The sequence below is a fragment of the Prionailurus viverrinus genome, chromosome D1 (genome assembly GCF_022837055.1).
Source record: "Prionailurus viverrinus isolate Anna chromosome D1, UM_Priviv_1.0, whole genome shotgun sequence".
In the NCBI taxonomy this organism is placed as follows: domain Eukaryota; kingdom Metazoa; phylum Chordata; class Mammalia; order Carnivora; family Felidae; genus Prionailurus; species Prionailurus viverrinus.
In genome coordinates, this window is record NC_062570.1 from 59,742,792 (window position 1) to 59,770,444 (window position 27,653).

The following is a 27,653-nucleotide window of genomic DNA, read 5'->3' on the forward strand; positions in this document are numbered from 1 at the left end:
GAGAGACAGAATCCCAAGCAGGCTCTGTGCTGTCAGCACAGAGCTGGACTTGGGGCTCAAACTCAGGAACTGTGAGATATGACCTGAGCTAAGATTAAGAGTCAGATGCTTAACTGACTGAACCACCCAGGCCCCCTCTCCCCCTGGAATTATTTTCTTAAATTTATTTCTTTTTAATAAATTCTTTATTTAAAAAAAAATGTTTAGATTTATTTTTGAGAGAGACAGCGCAAGCCTGCTTGGAATTCCCTCTCTGCCCCTCCCCCCCCCCCCATAAGTAAATAAACATTTTATTTTATTTTTTTTTTCAACGTTTATTTATTTTTGGGACAGAGAGAGACAGAGCATGAATGGGGGAGAGGCAGAGAGAGAGGGAGACACAGAATCGGAAACAGGGTCCAGGCTCCGAGCCATCAGCCCAGAGCCTGACGCGGGGCTCGAACTCACGGACCGTGAGATCGTGACCTGGCTGAAGTCGGACGCTTAACCGACTGCGCCACCCAGGCACCCAGAAAATAAACATTTTAAAAAAGAAAAGAGTCCTATGCTTTTCCAGCTGAGCCAGCCAGATGCCCCTGGAATTATACTCTTTTTTTTCTTTTAAGTTTGTTTATTTATTTTGAAAGAGAGAGCAAGCAGGGGAGGGGCAGAGAGAGAAGGGGAGAGAGAGAGAATCCCAAGCTGATTAGTATAGAGACTGATGGTCTCTATACCAATATAGAAACTGACTGGTATAGAGACTGATGTGGGGCTCGAATCCACAAACTGTGAGATCATGACCTAAGTTGAAGTTGGACACTTACCTAGCTGAGCCACCCAGGTGCTCCTTAAGTTCATTTTTATATTTTCATTGCAGGTATCTAGAAATACAATTGATTTTTGTGTTTTTATCTGCTATCCTACAAACTTTCTAGACTCGCTTATTAGTAATAATATTTTGTGGATTCCTTAGGATTTTCTATGTACAATGACATCTGTGAATAGAAAGTTTTACTTCTTCCTAGAGAAACATTTCCTAGATGGCATCCCTTTTATGCCCAGGCTTGTACTTGAGTTTCTCCCTGCAGCCTCTAGGCAGCTTTTTAAGCTGTGGACCAAATGGAAATGATAAAGCTTTTTGCAGCAAAAAAAGGAAGGAAGGAAGGAAGGAAGGAAGGAAGGAAGGAAGGAAGGAAGGAGAAATAGTTTTGCTTCTTGCTTTCAAATCTGTATGCCTTTATTCCTTTTTATTGACTAACAGGCTTAGCTACAACTTTTTTTTTATTAATCTCTACACCAAAGTGGGGTTCAAACTCACCACCCCAAGATCAAGAGTCGTGTGCTCCACTGACTAAGCCAGCTAAGTACCCATAGCTACAACTTTTGTACAAGTTGAATAGACATGATGAGCATGGATATACTTCCTTATTCCTGATATTAGTGGGAAAGCCTTTTGATGTTGACTGTGATGTTATCTGTGCCTTTTTCATAGATGACCTTTGTCAGGTTGTGTGAATTCTCTTCTATTCCTAGTTTGTTCAGTATTGGGTTTTGTTTTGTTTTAAATCATGAAAGTATTTTGGATTCTGCCAAATTATATTTCGACTGAGATGATCATGTGGGTTTTGTCTTCTATTCTAGTAATATGATATTTTGAATCAATTAATTTTTGGATGTTAAACCAACTTGCATTCTGGGATTAATCCTATTTGGTCATGATGTGTAATCCTTTTTATATGTGGCAGGATTCAGTTCTGGGTTGTTTTTGGTTTTTTGTATATATATATATATATATTTTTTTTTTTTTTGAGAGACCACGCAAACAGGGGAGAGGGGCAGAAGAGAGAGAGAATCTTAAGCAGGCTCCATGCTGAGCATGGAGCTCAATCTCATACCCTGCGATCATGACCTGAGCCAAAATCAAGGATCAGATACTTGGGGCGCCTGGATGGCTCAGTTGGTTAAGTGTTGACTTTGACTCAGGTCATGATCTTGGGTTCAAGAGTTTGAGCCCCACATGGGGCTCTCTGCTGTCAGCACAGAGCCCCCTTCGGATCTTCTATCCTGTCCCCCGGCCCCAGTCTCTCTGCCCCTCCCCCGCTAATGCTCACTCTCTCACTCTCTCAAAAATAAAATAAACATTAAACGAAAAAAAAATTTTTTTAAAGTCAGATTCTTAACTGGCTGAGCCATCCAGGCTCCCCTGGCTGGATTCAGTTTGCTAGTATTTCATTGAGAATATTTATGTCTTTATCCATAGTGAATATTGGTCTGTAGTTTTCTTGCAATGTCTTTGTGTGATTTTGTATCAGAGTAATATTGATCTCACAGAATGAGTTGAGATGTATTACCTCTTCTTTTTTGAAAGAATTTCTTTTTTTGTTAAAGTTTATTTATTTTAGTAATGTCTACACCCAACGTAGGGCTTGAACCCCAAGATCAAGAGTCACATTCTATTCCAACTAAGCCAGTCGGTGCCTCCAAAGAGTTTCTGAAGGATTGGTAGTAATTATTCTTTAAACATTTGGTAGAGTGCACCACTGAGGTGTGTGAGCCTGAACTTTTATTTGTGGGAGGTTTTAAAATTATGAATTCGATCCCTTTCCTTGTTATAGGTATATTTAGATGTTTTACTTCTTCTTATGTCATCTTTGGTAGTTTGTATCTTTCTAGGAATTTGGCCATTTCATTTATGGTATCTAATTTATTGGCATACAATTGTTCATAGTATTCTTTTACAATGCTTTTTATTTCTGTATTAGTGTCGTCTCCTCTTTTATTCCTGATATTAGTAATTTGACTCTTCTTTCCTTTTTTTCTTGATCAGTCTAAATAAAGGTTTTTGTTGATATTCTCAAAGAAACAACTTTTGGGGGCACCTGACTGGCTCAGTCAGTAGAGCATGTGACTCTTAATCTTGGGGTCATGAGTTTGAGCCCCATGTTAAGTGTAGAGCTTACTTAAAAATTAATTAATTAATTAATTTAAAAAAACAAAACAAAGAACCAACTTTCATTTTCATGGTTTTTCTCTATTGTTTTTCTATGCTCTATTCCATTTATTTTTGCTTTACTCTTAATTTTTTTCCTTCTCACTTTGAGTATATTTTGCTCTTTTTCTATTTTTTAAGGTATAAGGTTAGGTTTTGATTTAAAATCTTTCTTTTTGGTGTGCCTTTGTGGCTCAGTCAGTGGAGTGTCTGATTCTTGGTTTTGGCTCATGTCATGATCTCACGGTTCATGGGATTGAGTCCCATGTCAGGCTGCATATTGATACCATGGAGCCTGCTTGGGATTCTGTCTCCCTCTCTCTCTGCCCCCTCCCGTGTGTGCACACATGTGTGTCTGTCTCTCTCTCAAAATGAATAAACTTTAAAAGATAAATTAAAATGCCTTTCTTTGCCTCTTAACAATTTTTGTCTTAAATTCTATTTGTCTGATACTATTATAGCCACTCTAGATATCCTTTAGTTATTTTTTGCATAATGTATCTTTTTCCATCCTTTTAGGTTCAGCCTTTTTTGTGTCTATGAATCTGAAGCGTGAGTCATGCAAAGAGTGGATAGTTGGGGTGCCTGGGTGGCTCAGTCCACTAAGTGTCCGACTTTAGGTCAGGTCATGATCTCACAGTTTGTGAGTTCAAGCTGTCTGCTGTCAGCACAGAGCCTGCTTTGGATTCTCTCTCTCTCTCTCTCTCTCTCTCTCTGCCCCTCTCATGAGCTCTTTCTCTCTCAAAAATAAATAAACGTTAAAAAAAAGAGTGTATAGTTGTACAATGATTTTTTTATCTGCCAATCTTTGCATTTTTATTGGAGAATTCAATCTATTTATATATAATGTAATTACTAATAACAGGTTTTACACCTGCAATTTTGTTTTATATATGTATTTTGGTTTTTTTGTTCCTCTATTTCTCCTTTACTCCCTTCTTCTGTGTTTAATAGATATTTTTAAATGTACCCTTTTAATTACTTTGTTGTTTCTTTTATTATATTTTTATAATTTTTTTCTTAATAGTTGCTCTGGGGTTGCAATTAACATCATAATTTATAACAATCTAGTTTAGATTAATACTGAGTTTCAATAATGTTCAAAATTTTACTCCAATATAGTTTCATTCCTTCTCATACTCCTTTGCTGTATTATTATATAAATTACATTTTTATACACTATGACCATATCAGTACCATTTTAGGGGCACCTGGATGACTCAGTTGGTTGAGCATCAGACTTCAGCTCAAGTCATGATCTCATGGTTTGTGAGTTTGAGTCCCACATCTGGCTGTCAGCGCAGAGCCCACTTCAGATCCTCTGTCCCCGTCTTTCTCTGCCTCTCCCCTGCTTGTGCGCTCTCTCGCTCTCTCTCTCAATAAAAAAAATATATGTATATACCATTTTATAGTTATTGCTTCATGAAGCTATCTTTTCCCATTAGATAGGATAAGAAAAGAGTTACAACATAAAAACATTTATACCGTATTTTCTATTTCTTTATGTAGTAACTTTTACTGGTGCTCTTTATTTCTTCATGTGGATTCAACTCACTGTCTGGTGTTCTTTCATTTCAGCCTAAAGGGCAATCATTAGTATTTCTTGTAGGGAAAGTCTGCTAGTGACAAATTCTCTCAACTTTGGTGTATTTGGGTATGTCTTCATTTCTCCTTTGAAGAATAATTTTTTTGGTTATAAAATTCTGGGCTGACAGTCTTTTTCTTTCATTACTTTGAATATTTCATCCCATTGCCTCCTGGACTTCATAGTTTCTAAATGAGACATTAACAGTTGATCTTATTGAGGATCCTTTATAAATGATGAGTCGCTTTTCTATTGTTGCTTTCAAGATTCTCTCTTTATAGTCCAATAGTTTGACTCTGATGTGTTCAAGTGTGAATTTCTTTGAGTTTCTCTTACTTGGAGGTCACTGAACTTAGACGTGTAGATTAATTTTTTTATTTAAAATCTGAGTGGTTTTGGTCTTGATTTCTCCAATTCTTTATGCTCTTATTCTCTTTCTACTCCTTCTAGGACTCCCATTGTGCATATTCTGGTATGCTTGATGGTATTCCCACATGTCCCTGTGTTCTGTTCATTTTTCTTCATCCTGTTTGTTTTTAAGAATGGGCAATTTCTGGGGCGCCTGGGTACCTCAGTCCATTAAGTGTCTGACTCTTGATTTTGGTTCAGGTCATGATCTCACTGTTCGTGGGTTCAAGCCCCACATCAGGCTCTGCGCTGACAGTATGGAACCTGCTTAGGATTCTCTCCCTCCCTCTCTCTCTGTCCTTCCCCCACTCATGTGCTCATGCATGCTCTCTCTCTCTCTCTCTCTGTGTCTCAAAATAAATAAGTAAACTTAAAAAAAATGGACAATTTCTATTTCCAAGTCTGTAGATTCTTTCTTCTACCCCTTCAAATCTACTGCTGAGTACCTACAGTAAGAAACTGTTTTAAATTCAGACTTTACTTTTCCTTAAAAAAGGAGCTTATGGTTCACAACAAAATCAAGGAGAAGGTATAGGGATCTCCCATATACCCCCTGCCTCCAGGCATGCATATCTTCCTCCATTATAACATCCCCAACCAGAATAGTACGTTCGTTACAACTGATAAACCTACATTAATGCATCTTAATTACCTGAAGTGCATAGTTTAGATTACAGTACCCTTTTGGTGTTGTACATTCTTTGGGTTTGGACAAATATATCATAGCACGTGTCATTATTATACAGATTATTTTCATTGCCCTAAAAATACCCTCTTCTCTGGGGCACCTGGCTGACTCAGTAGAGCATGTGACTTTTGGGATTGTAAATTTGAGCCCCACGTCAGATGTACAGATTACTTCAAAAAAATAAAGTCTTAAAAAAAAAACAAACCTCTCTGCTCTGCCTATTTATCCCTCCTTCTCCCCAGCCCCCAACAACCACTGATCTTTATAATGTCTCCTAGTTTGCACCTTTTCCAGAATGTCATGTAGTTGGAATTATATAGTCTGTAGCCTTTTCATGTTGGCTTCTTTCACTTAGTAATATGCATTCAAGGTTCCTCCATGTCTTTTCATGGCTTGATTATTCATTTCTTTTTAGTGCTGAATAATATTCCGTTGTCTGGATGTACCACAGTTCATTTATCCACTCACCTACTGAAGGACATCTTGGTTGCTTCAACATTTGGCAATTATGAATAAAGCTGCTATAAAAATCTATGTACAGATTTCTATGTGGACATAAGTTTTCAACTCCTTTGGGGAAATGCTGGATTATATGATAAGAATACGTGTAATTTTGTTAAGAAACCACCAGTCTTTCAAGGTGGCTGTATCATTTTGCACTTTCACCAGCAACGAATGAGAGTTCCTATTGCTCCACATCCTCACCAGCATTTGGTGTTGTCAGTGTTTCAGATTATGGCCATTCTGTTAGGTGTATAGTGGTATTTCACTGTTGTTCTTGCTTTAATTTTTTTTTAATGTTGAGTTATTTTTGAGAGAGACAGAGAGTAGAGGAAGGATAGAGAGAGGGAGACACAGAATCTGAAGCAGGCTCCAGGCTCTGAACTGTCAGCACAGAGCCCGATGCAGGGCTTAAACGCACGAGGGGCGAGATCATGACCTGAGCCGAAGTCGGAGGCTTAACCAATTGAGCCACCCAGGCGCCCCTCACTATTGTTTTAATTTGCATTTCCCTGAAGATATATATGTGGAGCATCTTTGCATATGTTTATTTGCCATCTGTGTATCTTCTTTGCTGAGGTGTCGGCTAATTAAGGTATTCGGCTTATTTTTAATCAGGTTGTTTATTTTCTTATTGTAGAGCTTTAAGAGTTCTTTCTATTTTAGAAAACAGTCCTTTATTAGGTATGTGTTTTGCAAATATTTTGTCCCAGTCTGTGGCTTGTCTTCTCATTCTCTTAGTATCTTTTACGTATCAGAAAATTTTAAAAATTTTGATGCTTATTTATTTTTGAGAGAGAAAGAGAGAGAGTATGCACACACACACGTGAGCAAGCAGGGGAGGGGCAGAAAGAGAGGGAGACGCAGAATCTGAAGCAGGCTGTCAGCTGTCAGCACAGAGCCTGATGCAGGGCTCGAACCACAAGATCATGACCTGAACTGAAGTTGGAGGCATAAGGGACTGAGACACCCCGGCACCCCAGAAAATTTTAATTTTAATTAAGACTAGCTTGTCAGTTCTTTCTTCCATGGATCATGCCTTTGGTTGTGTATCTTTTTTTTTTTTTAATGTTTATTTTTGAGAGAGAGAAAGAGTGAGCGGGGGAGGGGCAAAGGGAGAGGGACAGAGGATCCAAAGTGAACTCTGTGCTGACAGCAATGAGCTCCCCCTCGGCTGGAGCTCACAAACTATGAGGTCATGACCTGAGCCGAAGTCCTATGCTCAACTGATGGATCTACCCAGACTCTCCTGATTTTGTATCTTACAAGTCATCACCAGGGGCACCTGGGTGGCTCAGCTGGTTAAGCATCCACCTCTTGATCTCAGCTCCGATCTTGATCTCAGGGTCATGAGTTCAAGCCCCGCGTCAGGCTCTGTGCTGACAGCTCAGAACGTGGAGCCTGCTTCGGATTCTGTGTCTCCCCCTCTCTCTGCCCCTCCCCCACTTGTGCTCTGACTCTCTCTCAAAAAATAAAATGAAATAAACATTAAAAAAAAAGTCATCAGAAAACCCAGGTCACCTAGATTTTCTTATACATCATCTCCTAGGAGTTTTATAGTTTTGTATCTGTGATCTATTCAAGTCTGTGATCCATTTTCAATTACTTTTTGTGCCTTCACAAAAAGTGTGACGTGTATCCAGATTTATCATTTTGTATGTGATGTCCAGTTGTCCTGGCAACATTTGTTGAAAAGATTCTCTTTGCTCCATTTTATTGCCACTGTCCCTTTGTCAAAGAGCAGTTGATTATACTTATGTGAGTGTATCTGTGGACTCTCTGTGTCATTAATCCGTTTGTTTATTCTTTTGCCAATACCACATTGTCTTTTTTGTGTGTGTTTATTTTCTGAGAGAGAGAGAGAAAGCTAGTGAGGGAGGGTCAGAGAGAGAGGGAGACAGTGGATCCAAAGCATCCTCCTCAATGATAGCAGAGAGCCCGATGCAGGGCTCAACTCATGAGCCCTGAGATCACAACCTGGACTGAAGTGGGATGCTTGCCGCTTAACCGACTGAGCCACCCAGGTGCCGCCCACATTGTCTCGATTACTGTAGCTTTGCAGTTAAGTTTTGAAGTCAGGTATTGTCATTTATCCAACTTTGTTCTTCTCAATATTGTGCTGGCTGTTCTGGGTCTTTTGCATCTCCACATAATCTGTAGGCTCAGTTTGTCAATATCTACCAAGTAACTTGCTGGGATTTTGATTGGGATGACATTGGATCTATAGATCAAGTTGGGAACAACTGACATCTTGACGATATTGAGTCTTCCTTACATGAAATATCTCTCCTTTATTTAATTCCTTGATTTCATTCATCAATTTCATAGTTTCCTCACATAGATTTTATACATAGTTTGTTAGATTTATACCTATGTATTTCATTTTTTTCCAGATGCTATTATGAATGATATATATTTTTTAATTTCAAATTCCACTTGTTCATTGCTAGTATGTGGGAAGGCAGTTGACCTCCACATATTAACTTTATATCCTTCAATCTTGCTATAATCACTTATTAGTGCCAGAAATTTTTTGTCATTTCTTCAGATTTTCTTTTTTCTTTTAATTTTTTTAAATGTCTATTTATTTTTGAGAGACAGAGAGAGACAGAGGGTAAGTGGGGAAGGAACAGAGAGAGAGGGAGACACAGAATCCAAAGCAGCCTCCAGGCTCTGAGCTGTCAGCACAGAGCCTGATGTGGGGCTTCAACTCACAAACCATGAGATCATGGCCCGAGCAGAAGTCAGATGTTTGACCAGCTGAGTCACCCAAGTGCCCCAGATTTTCTTTATAGATGAATATGTCATCTATGAACAAGGACACTTTATTTCTTCCTTTCCAATCTGTACCTTTTATTTCCTTTCTCATCCTGATCATCCTGATGCATTAGCTAGAACTTTCAGTACAATGCTGAGAAGTGAAAGGGACCTCCTTACCTTGTACCTGATCTTAATAGGAAAGCTTCAAGTTTCTCACCATTGAGTATGTTAGCTCTACCTCCAACTCTTGATTGGGTTGGGTTGGGGAACCAAGGGTTCCTAGCATCGTGGGATCAAACCCCATATTGGGCTCTGTGCTGAGCACGGAGCCTGTTTAAATTCTCTCTCTCCCTCTCTCTCTCTCTCTCTCCCCCTTGCCTATCTCCCCCACTTGTGCTCGCACTCTCTCTCAAAAAAAAAGTATGTTAGCTCTAGGTTTTTTGGTAGATATTCCTTATCAAGTTGAGCAGTTTCTAGTAAATATTTCATTTCAGTTATTGTACTGTTCTACCCTAATTTCTATTTCAGTTTTTAAATAATTTTTATTTCTTTTTTTAATTTATTTTTATTTTTTAAGTAGGCTCCATGCCCAGTGTGGGGCTTGAACACATGATCCTGAGATCAAGAGTCACATGCTTTACTGACTGGAGCCGGCCAGGCATCCCAATAATTTTTATTTCTTTATTGACGTTCTCTATTTAGTGAGACATCATTTTCATATTTCCTTGAATTCTTTAGACATAGTTTCCTCTTTTTTTAAAAAAAAAAAAGTAGGCTCTACACTCAACACGAGGCTTGAACTCATGATCCTGAGGTTAAGAGTGTCACACTTTGCCTACTGAGCCAGCCAGCCACCCTACTTCTTGCTTATAATAGCTGGTTTAAAGTCTTCGTCTAATAAGTCCAGTGTCTGGGTTTCCTCAGGGACCGTTTCTTCTGAGTGCTTTTTCCCCCCTGTGTATGACTCACACTTTCCTGTTTCTTTGCATGTCTCATATTTTTTGTTGAAAATTGGGTAATTTTTAAAAAAGATTTTATTTTTAATCTCTACATTCCATGTGGGGCTTGAACTCACAACCCCAAGATCAAGAATTGCACACTCCACCAACTGAGCCAACTAAGTCCTCAAACATTGGGTGTTTTAATTAATGTAAGATGGCAACTCTGGAAATCAGATCTCCCCAACCATGGCTTGAGTTGTTGCTGCTTATTTGTTTATCAACTTTCATGGGCTAATTCTGTAGAGTCTTATTTTCTTTGTCATATGCGGTCGCTGAAGTTTCTGCCTGGTTTGCTTAGTGGTCAGTTAATGATTGGACAGAAATTTCATTAAATTCCTTGAAGCAGTACGTTCCCTACTTTTTACCAAGGGTTCAGGCAAGCCTTCAACACTCTGGCAGTTTACTCTGCCTTATTCCTCACTTCCTGCATGAGCAGGACCTCAAGCTCACCAGAGTTGATGGAGAGATTGGAACTTCCTCAGGTATTTCCTGGATGTGCTCACAGTTCTGTAAACATTTGCAGATTTCTAGATCCCGAGGTAATCAGAGATTTCATAGCCCTCCATCAACATTTCATTCCCCAATATTCCTCTTAAGTTTTTTAGCCAGCCTCTTGTTTGCTTCAGCTGGTGTTTCTGCCTCCGGCAGCTGGGACCTCAGACAATTTGCTGCTAATTGTTTAGACAAACAAAATAGAGTTTCTTGCTGTGAGAGTTCTGAATCAGGTCAAATAAAGACTAGTGCTATGAATGGGACTCTTCAAGGGAGCTTACAGATAGATCAAACGGTGACAGTTCTCTAGGGATGGGGCTGTTTGGGGAGTTCCACACCCATGCTGCCCCCTCTAGTGGCTGCTAGGCCAGTGTTTTTCAAAGCTAGTGTAGTTGTGAGGCTGCGGATTTGTGGAGCTCCTGTGGAGTTGGGGAGAGGAAGATGGGGAAGAAGCCGGTCAAAATTCACTGTTCCTACTGACATTCGACCATTTTTCTTAAACAAATTCTCCTTCGGTTTTTGAAAGCCTTGGTTTCCAGACTCCTAAAAACTTGATTTTGACAATTTTTACCAGTGTTATTGCTTTTATGGAGAAGCAGGTTTTCAGATGTCCTTACTCTGCCATTCCAGAAGTGCTTCTTCAGACCACTTGTACTTTAAGAAGTATCAATGTTTAGATGCTATGGTCACTCATAAGAAAAATGGTCTTTGAGGGGCACCTGTGTGGCTCAGTCGGGTTAAGTGTCTGACTCTTGATCTCAGCTCAGGTTTTGATCTCTGGATAGTAAGTTCAAGCCCCATGTTGGGCTCCACACTGGGAGTGGAGCCTACTTAAAAAAAAGAAAAAGCAAAATGGTCTTTGAGTATACAGTCTATACTTAACATGAGGAAATAAAAGTTATTTTGGTGTGTTTTCTCCTTATAGGACAGCTTAAGTCCTTGCATAATGTGAAAGTGAACTTTCACTTCTTAGAAAGCATGTTAAGTTTTCACGACTCACATTATCCATCCCCTTGGGTCAAGATAGAACAGAAAACATTAGGATTCCTCGCTTCTGGAGAAGTTAACATTTTTAATGTTCTAAAATATAAAATTATAAAATATAATTTTCTTATTAATAACACGACCGAGGCTGAGGTTATTTCCTGACAACACTTTTTTTTTCTGTTTCCCTTATGCACGATCAGCCCCTAAATTCAGAATAACAAAATTATCAAGGCATCTTTTACACCAAAATCATCTTGATGCTTCCCTGGAAGCTGTTAGAATACACAAAAAATTTGCTTTCTCACTGCCTGGCACTCAGAAGGAAAGGCTACAAGGAGGGATGCTAAAAATAATTCGGTATGGTCGGTATGCTCCATGTTTTTAAAATTAGCTATCAGTATTCTAAAGAGCTGCCTTGGGGCACCTGGGTGACTCAGTCAGTTGAGCACCACCTCTTACTTTCCACTCCGGTCATGATCTCACGGTTTGTACGATTGAGCCCCCACTTGGGGCTCTGTGCTGACAGCGTGGAGCCTGCTTGGGATTTTCTCTCTCCCTCTTTCTCTCTGCCCCTCTCTGCTCACATGCTCACTCGCTCTCTCCCTCTCAAAACAAACAAACAAACAAACAAACAAACAAACAAACAAAATCTGCCTTGTTTATCATGTCCATAATGTAGAGAAAGATGTCAAAGCCAAGAGAGGAGCTCATCCTTTCCAGATGACTTTTCCACAGGGTGAAGTTTGTGGCTGTGAATGGTCAGTGACTGCGAACTTTCCCAAATTGGTAAAAACATACTCATGTTCACATGCAAGGGCTTGCATGATGCCTATCAACAAATTTATTTCCAAGATCATTTTATGCCTTTGTTTAAAATAACTTTTTATTATCGATAGTAAGTTTGGTGTACATCTTACACAATAGACTGTAAGGCCCTCAAGATTTCTAAATATATCCACTGCCCATATCACCCAGAGCTCAAGGCAAGTAAGGAAGGACAAATAGAATCATCAAAAATAAGTTGGTTGCAAAGGTAACTCTCCTTCCCCAGATCCTAATATTTCCTCTTCAGAGTAGCCATCAACTGAGACTTCATGAAATGCAGCAGTCACCAGTAGCTTCATGCTCTGTTGTCTTTCTCCTCGATGAAGCTTCTCTCTTTCACTCTGATATTGGACATCAGTAGGTCTCTAGATCATTCGGTCCTGCCAACAAGGAGGTTCTGTTCTCTCCTTTTGTTTTCCCAAAGATTCTGCCATACTTGACAGGAGAACAGACTCATGGGTCTGACATCACCACCATAGCTGACCCTTGGACAGTGCAACCCATTGGAGCTGTGAGGCTTGAGGTTTCCAGAAAAATTTCGGTCCTAAAACAGAAGACTTCTATGGAGGGAGAAGCTAACCCACAGACGAGAAGCAGGAATATTTTTAAAGGAATTAGTGAAATTGAGAAGGCAAGATGGTTGTGGCTATTGTGTTGGTATTTTTGGTAATGTGCTTCATGATCTTTTTTTTCATTAGTCATATGATGTAGCCTTTTTTCTCTCCTGGCTCTGGTTTCTAACCCTCAATTTAATAGACCATACTTGTGCCAACTGGAATAAACCCTTTCTCTAAAAAAAACCCTTGGTCAATGGGCCACACTCCTAAATATCTCTACTGGTACCGTCCATACCACACCAAGCACAGAGTCCCTCCTTGATTGCTGCATTTTCCCAACCAGTCTCTCAAAGTTTTGTTGTTTTTTATTTTAAAGAGCAGGTGGGGCTTCTGGGTGGCTCAGTCGGTTAAGCGTCTGACTTCGGCTCAGGTCATGATCTCACAGCTCATGAATTCCAGCCCTGCATTGGGCTCTGTGCTGACAGCTCAGAGCCTAGAGCCTGCTTCGTATTCTGTGTCTCCCTCTCTCTCTGCCCCTCACCTGCTCGTGCTCTCTCTCTCTCTCTCAAAAATAAATAAACATTAAAAATTTTTAAATAAAAATAAAGAGCACATGAATGGGGGAGAGGGGCAGAGGGAGAGAGAGAGAATCTAACGTGGGGCTCCATCCCACAACCCTGTGATCATGACCTGAGCCCAAATCAAGAATCAGACACACAACCAACTGAGCCACTGAAGCACCTCATCTCTCAAAGTTTATGATGGGATCGAGTTTGGCTCAGATGATAGATTTTTGTGGAGCCAGATTCTGAATTCTTCAGAATCTGTCACCTCATGAACACACCCCACAGAAATTTAGAATCATTTAAGATTCTCTATATGCTACCATTGCAGGGGAGAGTATCATATAGGTAATCATTCACTCTTTTACAGATCATAAAATTTACTTATTTAAAGTTTACAAATATTTTTCCAGGTGGTACAACCTCACCATAAATGGGTTTTAGAAAATTTTCATGCCCCCTCATGTCCATTTAGAATTAATCTTGGTTCCCAAATCCCAGCCCTAGGCAACCACTAATCTACTTTGTCTCTATAAATTTGCCTTTTCTGGAATTTTCATACAAATGGAGTTTCACTTAACATAGTGTTTTTAAGGTTCATCCATGACATTAGCATGTGTCAGTAGTTTGTTACTTTTTATTGCTGAATAATATTCCATTGTATGGGTAAAATATATTTTGTCTATACATTGGTTGATAGACATTTAGGTTATTTTAAGTCTTGACCTATTCTGAATAATGCTTCTTTTTTTTAATGCTTATTTATTTATTTTGAGAGAGATAGAGCATGAGCAGGGGAGGGGCAGAGAGAAAGGGACACAGAGAATCCCAAGCAGGCTCCACACTATCAGCACAGAGCGTAATGCAGGGCCCAAACACATAAACTGTGAGATCATGACCCTGCCCAGATCAAGAGTCGGACGCTGGACTGACTGAGCCACCCAGGCACTCCGCTGAATAATGCTTCTATGAACATTCACATACAAGTGTTTATGTGGTTGTATATTTTCATTTCTCTTGGGTAGATGCTTCGAAGTGGAATTGCTGAGTTGTAAGGCAGTCTTACATGTAACTGTTTTTGAAACTGCCACACAGTTCTCCAAAAGACAGCACCATTTTACCTCTCTTTCAACAATGTATCAGAGTTCCAATTTCTCCACATCCTTGCCAACATTTGTTATTGCCTTTTTTACTATAAACATTCTAGTGGGTATGAAATGGTATCTTATTGTGGTTTTAATTTGCATTTTTCTAATGACTAATGAATGGTATCAAGCATCTTTTCCCTTTTCACTTTTCTTATTAGCCATTTGTGTAACTTCTTTAATGAAATGTCTGTTCATTCTATTGCCCATTATTTGATTGAGTTGTTTGTTTTCTAACTATTGAGTGGTAAGCATTATTTATATATTATGGATACAAATCCTTTATCAGATATGTGTTTTCCAGATATTTCCTCCAGTCTGTAACTTGTCTTTTAATTTTCTTGAAAAAATTGTTAATGTTTATTTATTCTTGAGAGACAGAGAGAGACAGAGCATGAGTGGGGGAGGGGCAGAGAGACGGAGACACAGAATCCGAAGCAGGTTCCAGGCTCTGAGCTGTCAGCACAGAGCCCAATGTGGGGCTCAAACTCACAAGCCGTGAGATCATGACTCTCAACTGACTGAGCCACCCAGGAGCCCCAGTTTTCTAAATGATATATTTTGAAGTGCAGAGGTCTTGGAATTTTGATGATATCCAGTTTATCAGTTTTTTCAGTCATACAGTTTTTTTCAGTCATAGACTGCTTTTGGTCCAAAAGAACACAGTCCATCTTAAAAAGAAAGAAAGATGGGAATGCAAGCTGGTGCAGCCACTCTGGAAAACAATATGGAGGTTCCTCAAAAAACTAAAAATAGAACTACCCTACAACCCAGCAATTGCACTACTAGGTATTTATCCAAGGGGTACAGGAGTGCTGTTTTGAAGGGGCACATGCACCCCAATGTTTACAGCAGCACTATCAACAATAGACAAAGTATGGAAAGAGCCCAAATGTCCATCGATGGATGAATGGATAAAGAAGATGTGGTGTGTGTGTGTGTGTGTGTGTGTGTGTGTATGTATATATATATATATATACACACATATACATACATATATATATATATATATATATATATATACACACATACATACACACACACACACACACACACACACACACACACACACAATGGAGTATTACTCAGCAATCCAAAAGAATGAAATCTTGCCATTTGCAACTACGTGGATGGAACTGGAGGGTATTATGCTAAGTGAAATTAGTCAGTCAGAGAAAGACACAAATCATATGACTTCACTCCTAAGAGGACTTTAAGAGACAAAACAGATGAACATAAGGGAAGGGAAACACAAATAATATAAAAACAGAGAGGGGGACAAAACATAAGAGACTCTGAAACATGGAGAACAAACTGAGGGTTACTGGAGGGGTTGTGGGAGAGGGGATGGGCTAAATGGGTAAGGGGCATTAAGGAATCTACTCCTGAAATCATTGTTGCACTATATGCTAACTAATTTGGATGTAAATTTAAAAAAATAAAAAATAAAACAAGTTAAAATAAAAAGAAAGAAAGAAAGAAAGGAAGAAATACACTGTCCATCTTAGAATAGGTAGAAGCTTTTTTTTTTAAGATTTTTTTTCTTTAAGTAGTCTCTACACCCAACGTAGGGCCAGAACTGATGACCCTGAGATCAAGAGTTGCATGCTCCACTGACTGAGCCAGCCAGGCGGCCCAGTAGAAGTTTGGTTTTTTTTTCAATGTTTTATTTTTGAGACAGAGAGAGACAGAGCATGAGCAGGGGAGGGGCAGAGAGAGAGGGAGACACAGAATCCGAAGCAGGGTCCAGGCTCCGAGCTGTCAGCACAGAGCCCGATGCGGGGCTCGAACTCACGGAGTGTGAGATCATGACCTGAGCTGAAGTCGGACACTCAACCAACTGAGCCACCCAGGCACCCCTAGAAGTTTTAATCTAAGAAATCTTTGCCTAACGCAACGTCTGTTAACTATTCTCTTGTTTTCTTCTAGAAATTTTGTTTTAGCTGTCACACTTAAAAAGACTTTTTTTTTAACATTGATTTATTTTTGAGAGACAGAGAGAGAGTGCAAGTGAGGGAGGGGCAGACAGAGAGGGAGACAGAATCTGAAGCAGGCTCCTGGCTCTAAACTGTCAGCCCAGAGCCCAACATGGAGCTCTGACTCATGAAGGGCAAGATCATAACCTGAGCTGAAGTTGCACACTTAACCACTAAGCCACCCAGGTGCCCCTTGGCTGTCACATTTAAGTCTATGATCTTTTTGAGTTAATTTTCTGTATATGGTATGACTTGAAGGTCATACCATAAGTTCACCTTTTTGTGTGTGGATAATCAGTTGTCCCAACACATTTGTTGAACAGACTATCCTTTCCCCCCAATGAATTGCCTTAGCACCTTTGTCAAATATCAGTTAAATATAAATATAAGGATTTATTTCTGGACTCTCAGTTCTGATCCATTAATCTCTATGTCAATCCTTATGCCAGTACCACTGCTGAGGAGATCTTAATATGGAAAATTATTAATACATTCTGCAAGCTAATGACTCCTCAGAACTTGAGAATGGCAACTCCAGAAAGTGGGACTCAGACAAGTATTCTTATACATGGTTCAGAAACAGCACAATAAGCTTTTAATAAGGCATGTTGGCTTGAGGTGATATTTCACTCATTCTTTTTTTTTTTTTAAGATTTATTTATTTTTAAGAGAGAGCTCAAGCAGGAAAGGGACAGAGAGAGAGGGGGACAGAAGAGCTGAAACAGTCTCCACACTAACACCAGTGAGCCCAATGCGGGGCTTGAACTCATGAGTGGTGAGATCACAACCTGAGCCTAAGTCAGATGCTCAACCAACTGAGCCACCCAGGTGCCCCAAATTTCACTCATTCTAACACATCTATAAGTAAGTTGCATTTGTAAATAGTATCATTGGTTCCATATTAAATGTAATACATCAGTTGGCCTTGTTTGCAAGACTATCTAGGATGGTGGCCAGTGGAACGCTCCATTTTTCATGTTGATGTAGTTCTTTGCATAGGGTTCAAAGGGCTGGTTCTCTTTCTTACCTGAATCAAGCTGAAAAATTAAATTTGTAACCACAACCATGCCAGAAACATAAACTGACCATAACATTACAAGTTGGTAGGTCTTTTGACAAACATTCTGCTCCCCTTCTCCTTCCAAGAACTTGTTAGCATTGTATTTTCCTCACCTCCTGGAAGTTAGTCATGGCAATGACTTGATGTGGCCATCAAAATTAGTGATGGGTGGAAGTTTTGTAAGCCTGTAGAGAATTCACCAAGCTTCCTATTCCTGTCTCATGGAAGTGTATGATGAGATGGAGCCTCCCTCAACCTTGGGAATCCCTGAGTGCCATGCAGAAATCCCCCCCACCCCAACCCTGCTTAACCCACATTAAACTCTGTGGCTTGAATAAGAAATGTTAGTTGTGCCAGGGAGATATTTGAGATGTTACTGTAACATAGCCTAGCTTATTATTTTTTTAACCTAGCTTATTATAACTGCTACAAGCTATGCTTAATGTGAAAACACTGCCTAAAAGTCTGTCAAATTGTTGGTTTGGAACCTCATCTAGGAGCTAGGTTTGGGTTCCATTCCTGGCTCTGCTAGACCAGCTCAAGCGCACAAGTCTGGTTAAGCATGAGGTCCATTATCCCTTCAAGATACACATATTTACCCAGTCTGCAGGGGAAAGAATTTATTCTCAAGAATCAGATTGCCTGAGTTGGAATCTCAGCTTTTATGCAGGGGACAGTTTTAGCCATATTTCTTACTTTATGTGGCCATTTCCACATATGTACAAGGCACACAACAGTCTATATACCCTATAGGAATAAATGTAAAGCATTTAGGATAGTGCCTGGTAGATAGTGCTTTGTGGGTGTTAGCTGTTGGTGAGGAATGGCTCTTGCTGAACCTCTTCATCTCTACCCAGCCATACATCCAGAACATGCCAGGCACACCCATTCCTCTCTCTTCTATTGGAGAGCTGAGCTCGGAGCAGAATAGTCAACCTGGGGCAGGGGGGGGGGGGGGGGGCGGGATATAGGTCCAATTCAAATTCTAAAATTCTGAGCCTTGGGGCACCTGGGTGGCTCAGTCGGCTGAGCGTCCTACTTTGGCTCAGGTCATGATCTCGAGGTGCATGAGTTCGAGCCCCGCGTTGGGCTCTGTGCTGACGGCTCAGAGCCTGGAGCCTGCTTCAGATTCTGTGTCTCCCTATCTCTGCCCCTCCCCCACCCATGCGCGCGCTCTCTCTGTGAAAAATAAATAAACTTTAAAAAATAAAATAAAAATAAAATAAAATAAAATTCTGGGCCTGGCTCTAGATGAGAGCTGTAACAAAAAATGAAATTGAGAGCTATGAATATGTCCTAGGTTATAAGCGCAGTTAAACATCTAGAAAGTTCATAGTAAGTTTCAGAACGTGGAACTGACCAAGTCTAACTGGCTTCAATCAGCGGGAACCTGAAAGCAAAAGTCACATTCCCATTTCACACCCAAAGAATTCACTTAATACATGTTGGGTGTCTGGTTTATTCAAACGTGGGGCAGAGCCCCGCCCCCATCCAAGGAACAGGAAGTGAATAGCTGGGAGCTATGGGGCTGAACAGGGCAGGGCTGTGCAGATATCACAAGGTAAAAGGAGCTCAGCTGAGCAACCAGAGTTGCAGCATGGGGACCAGGCTGAGCAGGAGAAGCCCAATCCCATGGGGCATGGCTCCCGCACTCATGGCCAAGGCATAGAACCTGGCCACCTCCTCGTTGGGGTTGCCCTGGGCCGGGTCGAACCACATCTGGATGCAGCGGCCGCTCCCTCGGCTGTAGTTGCTGAGTTTGTAGGAGTGGCTCCAGATGCCCTCACACAGGGCTGCGGGCGTGGGGAAATAGAAATGGAAGTGGTGGCAGGCAGCTCCCACTGGGCACCGGTTATGCCCTGTAGGGGAGATGGAAGACCTTCAGCCACTGGGCCCAGAACTAACTTTGTTTCCACCAATCTCACAGCCCCAATATGCCAGCTCCACACCCCACACCTCTGCCTCCAGATCTCTCCCTCCCTGACCTGCCCAGGCCCTCACCTGAGCTCCAGTTCCAGCCCTTGTGCCAGTTGCTCTTGCAGGTGTAGGACGTGCGACAGTCCTCCCACCATTGCTGACAGTCCTCCTTGCACAGGGGCACGTTCAGGATGCGTTCTTTGCGCCAGCTCTGGTTCACCTGGGAGAGGTGAGTGGAGAAAAAGGGCTGAGGTTCAAGATTCTGGGCAGCTCTGCCCTGAAGAGAGAGCTGGAGAGGCAGCCCGAGGAGTTGTCTGGGAGGCTTAGCTCCTCTGCAAAGTTGGGGGTCCAGGGGAGGACACTCATACCTGCTGGATCCAGGGCCCCAGGTTGGGGGAGCACTCATAGAGGCAGGTGTCCTGGATGAAGTGCTGTTTGCAGGCGGGTGCCATCTGTCCACAGTGGTCCCAGTTGAATCTGTACAGGTAGGAAATGTCCTTATGGGCTTCCCGGCTGGTGTTGGCAAAGCAGCAGGAATTCTTCTTCCAGGGGCTGCACTGGGTGGGGGAGACACAGGCACTAACTCCCATGCCTGGCACAGCCACAGTATTCCCATGCGGAACCTCTCCCCCTTTAGTCTTTTTTAAATTATTTATTTATTTATTTATTTATTTATTTATTTATTTATTTAATGTTTAGTTATTTACTTGGGGGTGGGAGAGCGAAAGAGAGAGAGAGAAAATCCCAAGCAGGCTCTGTGCTGTCAGTACAGAGACTGACATTGGGCTTGATCCCATGAACTATGAGATCATAACCTGAGCTGAAATCAAGAGTCCCACACTTGACTCACTGAGCTACCAAGACTCCTCCCTCTTTTATCCCCTAACACAGTCAGTCTTTCAGAGAAATACTTGCCACTGGGGGACCCTCTTTGGGGGAAGTGCAGCCATTATAAAATTCAATAATCCAAATCTCTATTGAGCTCCTACTTACTCTAACCCAGAAGGTAGAGGTACAGACATAACAATGAAAACTCATCGACTGCTTTGGAAAGAGATTAGGCAGGGGAGAGGGATGGGGAAGGGCAGTTTTCTAGACTTGTCAGACAAGCCTCATTTAGAAGGTGGCAAAGACCCAGAGGTGAGGAGGCAAGCTAAATAAATTGGAACCTCAGAATAGATCTAATTACATAAATACTCAAAACAGTGAATGAATGAAAACCCATAGTTTAGAATTCAGTTTAAAAGCAAAATATTAAAATGTGCTCTTCAGGGGCGCCTGGGTGGTTTAGTTGCTTAAGTGACTGACTGACTTTGGCTCAGGTCAGGATCTCACGGTTTGTGAGTTCGAGCCCTGCATGGGGCTCTGTGCTGGCAGCACAGAACCTGCTTTGGATTCTGTGTCTCCCCCTCTCTCTGCCCCTCCTCTGCTCATGCTCTATCTCTGTCTCTCTCAAAAATAAATAAGATAAACATTGTTTTAAAAAGCTTAAAAAACCACAATAAAAACAAAAAAACGTGCACTTTAAAAGAAGTTAAAATCAAGGCTGCTCAAAGTATGCAAGTTACACCGTCACTTAGCTGCAGGCTCAGTGATTCTGAGCAAGCACTAACTGGGGACTATGATCATTATCTGCTACTGAGGTCAAAATGAACATTTACATATTGGAATGCATTTTACAAGTGACTTCCCTCTTGTGTTTTCTTTACAGTTATGCATCATATTGCTTTTTTTAATGCTTAGATAGGTCCAGGATATTAAAGGGGTTGTGACAAAATAATTTTCATAGAAAAGAGACCTCTGGTCCAACAAAAAGGTCAAGTGCCCCAGTGGAAATGATTGCTAGATGCATGAATCAATGTGCCTCACACCCAGCCTCAAGACTGTGAGAAATCTACTTTTCTCGAGCTGTTTGGGGCTGGAGGGAAAGAAACCACAATGTGTTGTGTGCATTTGCTGCTCTCAGATTCTTGGGTCAGTTTCCGTCTAAACTCTGAAATCAAAATCAGCCCCATGGGTCTGATGTGCCTGACGGTTCTCTCCTGTGTCATTTCCCAGGCTCCTCTCTGGACGTGCTTCCTGATCTGTGTAACGCGGAAACCCAACAACCAAGGAGCTGAGGTGCTGGCATTGTACTGGCGACACTGGGCACACAGTATGTGGTAAGCCAGTAGTTGCCCGCATTAGTGCAAACTCAAAGTCTCTCAGGTGGCCTTCCTGCCTCCACCATGGAAAGGGTTTGATGCTTCTATCTCTCGCTGCCCTCTTCCTGAGTCAGCACCTCCCCACCTCGGATCGACCCTCCGCCCACCTGCTCATGCAGCTCGTCTTCTGGGCTTGGCTTTTCCTTGTGGTGCTTGGCATCCATACAGACATTGAGAAGCTCAGTCCTGGGCCGGGCTGCCCACACTGCGGCCACCCCCGCCAGAAGGAGCAGCAACTCTGTTGTCACCAGCTGGGCCATGTCAGTGTCTGAAGGAAGACCTGTGGTCAGTGGCACCAAGGAAAGCAGAGGTGGGGCCTCCAGGTGTGTGGGAATAGCCCCAGGTGGGTGGAGCCTCCAAGAAGCCTGGGCCCCGTCATGCCCCACCCCTACCCCTATCTTCATAGACTCAGGGAGAGGAGGGATCAGACACCGCCCTCTGGGACAGTCCTTGCTAGTGTCATTAGTGATTTCTCCAGGTGGACAGGAGGATCAAATGATGAAACTAAGGGATGGAGTTTGGGCAAAATGAAGAAATAGCCGGGAGATTGCCATAGGTCCACAGTCTTGTTTGAAATCCTTGGAGGCAAGTGTTTCAGAATTTCAAGTATTTAGGATTTTGTAAGAGGTAATACAATCCACCTGCACGCAACAGTCAAGCATACATTCTGTGCTGAAATAGCTACACTGGTGGGAGAAATAAAAACTATAATAACCTCACATTAATTTTCAGGTCAGATTTTGACACCAAATGACTTCGTGCAAACTTTGACAATAACCTCAGTTTTGGAGCTCCAGATAAGCCGCAGACCTAAGTTTAAAACAAGACAACAAAACCCAGCCCCAGTTCCAGCCCTTCCCAGCCTCATCATTTGGCCTCTCCCGGAGATACTGCGCCTCGGGGAATGTCCCAGGGCAGAGAGGGCTGTGGGCAGCCAGCTGGACAGCCTCCGGGGCCTTGGGGAGGTTCCTGCCCCCGACCACAGAGCTGGCCTCCCTTTGGCCTTCATAGCACCTGAATCCTCTGAATTCAGACACTGAACCTTGGGAGGGAACTGACCGTTCCTTCACCCCACCGGTCACCAGGCGCCTGGGCTCTCCTAAAGTTTGGCATTCGTTTCCCATGGCTCCCAAAGCGCACACGCCCCTCTGCTCAAAGTTGCCTTGTCTCCACACTGCCTTGCCCTCCCCGCCCTGTCCTGTGGAGCTCAGGCAGCTTCCTTGGCCTCCTGGAAGGGACCTGAGCTGGGTGGCCTCCAGGCTGACTGCCTGGCAGGGCTTGGGAAACCTGGAATTGAATTCCCACCTCCCCTCTCCTCCTCACCCCTCACCTTCCCACAATCCAATATTCTGCTGCTCTATTTACTCCAGTGTTTATTCATTCTCTCACTTGGTAATTCATTCATTCCAGGACCCAATCATCCTTCTAATGACCCAGTCACTCACTGATTGGGTCACAAGACAAATCAGTACTCTCGGGAGCACCAGGTGACTCTTTGGATCAGGTTCTTTGGGGAAACACGGTCTAGCAGTTTAGAGCACAGTTCTCAGCCCTAACACACCACCTCTGGCTTGACCTTGGGGGAAAATAACTCAAATTATCTTGAGCTTTAGCGTCCTCATCTGAGCACTAAATGTAGGGGAGAAAACCCTAACAAATGAGAGTCAGCTGGGCACGGATTGTGTCATCAGTTGGCTCAGGCTGAGGGATGTGCCTCACCTACCATAATAGAGACCCCCCAAGATTGATACAGGCCCCTCGATTCCAGAGCTCTTTCAGCTTTGTCCCTTGCACCTTCGCTGTGCTGAGGCTTTCATGGGGGCCGCTGATGGGGAGTACTAGGGAGGCCTGGGTGGAGGCTGAGAAGGCCCTTCCCCAGGCTTGGTGGGCCCCACCTGGTCGGTCAGTAGTTTTTCTTGCTGTGGTGGTTGCTCTCTAGAGTCAGAGCTCTCTTCTCCCTGCAACCTATGCACTCTGCAAGTTGCTCTCCACATTCCTAGTCTCAGCTTCAGATACTGGTGCAGCTATGCCCCCACCAACCACCACCACCCTGAACACACACAACCCAGGGCCCCAGACGTGAAGCGCCGCTAAGCACCCAGCACTGTGCTGAAAGGTAAAAGTCCGCTGGTTCTAGTTCGGTGGTGGACACCAGCTTGCGGTTTTAACCTTGGGCAGAACCTGCTCTGCTCTGGGCCCTTAGCTTCCACTTCTGGATTCTCTAGGATTTAGGCAAAGTGGATCCTCTCGGTGCAGCAAATTCTTTAGCACATGCTGAGAGCACAGCGGGGTGTGTTGCCTCTACTAAAGGGGTGGGGAGTGGCATACCTGGGAGAGGAAGTGGTTCTGGTCTGGCTCAGGCCTCTGCTCCTCTCTACAGTCCCCCTTGCCTTACTCCGGGGCACAGCCGCGGTTTAGTGGCCTAGGAGACGGGCAGTAGGTCAGGCAGCAGGGAATGTGGCCCAGGAGTGGAGCCGGGATCGGGCGAAGGCCACTCAGCAGTTAATTCTTTTTTTTTTTTTTTTTTTTTAAGTAAAATAGCTATTTATTCAGCCTCTTGTCATGCCAAAATGTTTTGTGCATATACCACTCTAATTAGCACACCCTCTGTTACAGGCAAAATTGTACATCAAATTATATGTCATGTTACCTGATTATATAAAAATGTAAAGTGAAAATGATTTTTCAATTCCTTTTAACGTTACTAGTAAACAATTCAGCAGTAGATATGAGGCACAAACTCTTAGTAAAATATGACACAGGAAGAGCAATAATGTAATTCTCACTTAACTTGTCACAATTTGTTATGAATATACAAAGACAAGTTTCTAAAGTGTTATATTTACTAAGATTCTGGCAATAGCTTTATGTAACAAGACACAGCATACCAGGCCTGCCACTCAACTTGTTTATGGTAAGACTCAGCTTCAGTATGAAGCTGTTAAAAAAAAGAAAAAATTAGAAGTCTGCTTTTTTGTTTTACATGCTAAGTATCTTGGCAAGTATGCCATTAACCACAGTATGGAATTTAAGAGCAGGAATAAGGGGTTAATAAAAGCTAAACACGGCAGCCTAAACAAAATTCATACAAAAATAAAATAACTATCATGGGTCACATAAAATTTTCCTGACTGGTTAAAACTAACAGTGTAAAACATGCGTTTTAGAATCTTTAGCTATCAAGTTCAAAAAGTACCAGTGGCTATTTGAAATGATTCCTCTCCAGAGCCAAAGTGTAGTCAAAGTTAATTCAAATGTTATAACACATTCTAATGCTAAAAAACATTCAGTATTATTGAAGTGGAGGTAAATCCCAGAACTTTTGGGGCTTTGTTGTGCTGCAAAAGGCTGTTACTCTGGTTCACTTAAAGCAGCAAATGACAAGAGTCTAAGGATGTCTAAGGGCAAGACTGCTGTACCAGCTCTGACCTCCCCATGAAGCATGGCTACTGTGTCCACAAAAACAGGATATGTGAGGATAAAAGGCACGCTATTCTTCTAGCTAAAGAGATAGCAAACCACCCCCCCGCCAAACCTAAAAGCTCCTTCCCCAGGTAAATAAAAGTATATAAGGGGAAAAATTAAAATACACTTATCTACTGAATAAGAATTTTGAAATATCAGTGTAATCCCTATTTCCAAAATGTTAACTAGAGTCATCTGGTCATTTCTAATTACATCTTAAATGATATATCCAGATTTGATTTCTGTTGATGTATCATTAGACACTTCGAGTCAAAAATAGTAATTTTATCCCCAAATCTTAACCACTAGCACAACTGCAATGTATTATCTCCCAGAGTTGTTAAGCACTGGAAGAGAAAAAACTGATGTTCAAGCAGCAGGCAGCAATTATGGCCCTTTCACACGGAGGCATCCGAGTGGCTACTGAATAGTCCAGTAATAATTCTAAAAACAAGAAAATTCATGCATGTTAGTAATTATGTCATAATTTTCGCCGTTGAAATTTCCTTAGACATTGCACTTTCTTTATAAAGGAATCCTGATTTTTCTTAATATTATGACAAGTCGGGACTTGAACTAGCAGCCTTCTTTTTCTTCTTTTTACTGTGTTTCTCATGCTTCTTTTTCTTTTTTGTTTTTTCTTTTCCTCGTTCTTCACTGCTTTTCTTCTTTTTTGCTCATACTTCTTCAACATAATCTGATTCTGATAAGGACTCAGACGATAAAGGTTTATCTTCAGGACGCATCTTTCTTTTTTGCTGAGTCCTTTAATGCCCTTGTCTTTCTCAGTTGCCTCCTTTGACTTCTTTTTCTTTTTTTAAACTATCCTTACTGTCCCATTCAGTTTCTGACATGGAGCTTTCAGAAGATTTATGCGAACGATTCTTCTTTCTCTTTTTTCTTTTTCCTTGTTTTTTATCCTCATCTTCAGAATCCAAAGAACTGCTGGAAGAAGCAGAGCTTGATGAAGAAGATGAATACCTACCAGATTTCTTTTTTTTTTTTCTTTCTCTGTTTTTTTTGGATGAGCTCTCACTTCCACTTACTAATTTCTCCCTGTGTTTTTCCAGTTCTTTCTTCCAATTCTCATTTTCTCTTCAAATTCAGCCAATGCCTTGGAGCCTTTCTTTTTCTTCTCTGGTTGTTCTTTCACTTCTTCCCAGGTAGGCCTTGGTCGATTCAGATAATTTTGGATCATTGGGCCTGAAGACTGGATTGGACCCCTGGATCTGGCCATTGCTATTGGGTTCATAGAGGCCACTCGATTTTCCTGCTGCCCCATGGTGCGGGACTAAGCACACAGTCAGGCACAGAGGAAGATCAAGCCAGAGAGGTGGCCGAGGTGGGCCCACCGCAGGTCCTTCGGCCTACTCAGCAGTTAATTCTTGCACGTCAATTATTGTGGACACTAGCCAGCTTCCACAGGAGGTGGGTGGATTAATAGTGCCGGCCTAGGGCCAGTCCCCAGCCCCACTGACCCCATTTTCTCCCCCAGACTCAGGTCTGATAAAACCTTGCAGCCTGAGTTGCCGAGTCCTTTAAAACAATCTGATCCACTTGCAGCCCCCTGTCCTTGTGATACAGAAGAGAATGAGACCCAGAGAATCAGGATAGAACCAACTGCAGGGCAAGGGCTGGAGTGCAAGCTTCCAAGCTCCCAGCCAGCTGTAGAGAGCACAGAACTCTCCAGTCCCCAACTTATAGATCCAGCAACTCCTCCAAACTCATCAGCCTCAGGCATTGCTCATCTCCAGCTGCACAATCAGATGTTCAGATGCCCAGAACCCCAGGCCCCAGCCCTCCTCTCTCCACTCCCCTGCCCCCCACATCTACCCATACAGGTGCCCCATCTATGGCATCATCAGAGTCTGGTCTCATGTAGACCCCTCCCACCTCTCTCACCCTAGCCAAGGACACAAGCCTTCCTTTTATCATGGTGGTACCACTTTTGGGGAAAGGGAAGAGTAGAGGAGCAAATTTGGGCACGAGAAAATACCAAGCTTTGTTTTGTCACAGTGCCTGTGTGCGACCCAGGGAGAAGTAGTTACAGAGACGAAAGCCTAGAGGAAGGGTCTAGGTTGGATGCAGATGTGGGAGCCATCAACCTATGGATGGCAATAGAAGTTTAAGGAAGATGGAGCCTCAATACCCTGGGGAAGGCCATAGGTCTGGGCCCATGGAACAGGGAGGGGGTGGGATTGCTGGGGGAGCAGCCAAGCCCTAAAGGGTCTGCAAAGAAATGGACTCCCAGGAGACCCCAGCTCATGCCCTGCTTTCCCTCTCCCTCAGAGTGATCCTTACTTGAATCCTGTGACAAGCAGGGAGGGTTCAGCCCTCTGAAGACCTTGGCAGATAAGGCACCATTGGACCCTTCAGACCTCTCTTCTGGCTTTATAGGACCAGACTGCCTTCTCCTGATTGGGGAAGAATGACCAGAGATCTAGGAATGTCTTAAGGTGGGAGCTCTTTCAGATTGGACTTGTCCCTGCCCGCACCCTCCACCCCTGCCCTGGGGGCTGATCATTAACTGGGCTTTGTGGCCCCTCCACCA

The 27,653-nt window shown here is 42.4% G+C and overlaps 1 protein-coding gene, 1 long non-coding RNA gene and 1 pseudogene across 6 annotated transcripts in view; 1 reads left to right on the forward strand and 2 right to left on the reverse strand.

The window, feature by feature from the left end:
* LOC125177098 (uncharacterized) overlaps positions 1-27,653 on the forward strand; it is a 49,000-nt gene that overhangs the window by 10,992 nt on the left and 10,355 nt on the right. For all 3 annotated transcript variants that reach the window (XR_007156506.1, XR_007156507.1, XR_007156505.1), the window contains 2 exons: positions 21,492-21,595; positions 27,392-27,558. This is a non-coding gene — a long non-coding RNA (uncharacterized LOC125177098). The remainder of the gene's footprint in view (positions 1-21,491; positions 21,596-27,391; positions 27,559-27,653) is intronic.
* On the reverse strand, positions 98-26,826 carry LOC125177091 (protein FAM133B-like; annotated as a pseudogene).
* On the reverse strand, positions 18,925-27,635 carry LOC125177090 (folate receptor beta-like). Of its 3 annotated transcripts, XM_047879142.1 has the most exons (6): positions 27,404-27,635; positions 23,966-24,059; positions 21,745-21,905; positions 19,802-19,990; positions 19,518-19,653; positions 18,925-19,375 (listed from the first exon to the last, which is right to left on the reverse strand). In XM_047879142.1, exons 3-6 carry the CDS (start codon positions 21,895-21,897, stop codon positions 19,089-19,091), a joined length of 765 nt encoding a protein of 254 aa, XP_047735098.1. In that variant the 5' UTR covers positions 21,898-21,905; positions 23,966-24,059; positions 27,404-27,635; the 3' UTR covers positions 18,925-19,088. The 3 variants fall into 3 exon arrangements, with proteins under 3 accessions (XP_047735098.1, XP_047735097.1, XP_047735099.1); XM_047879141.1 differs by lacking the exon at positions 27,404-27,635 and having other exon boundaries at positions 21,745-21,917; positions 23,966-24,850; XM_047879143.1 differs by lacking the exons at positions 23,966-24,059; positions 27,404-27,635 and having other exon boundaries at positions 19,802-19,910; positions 21,745-21,794.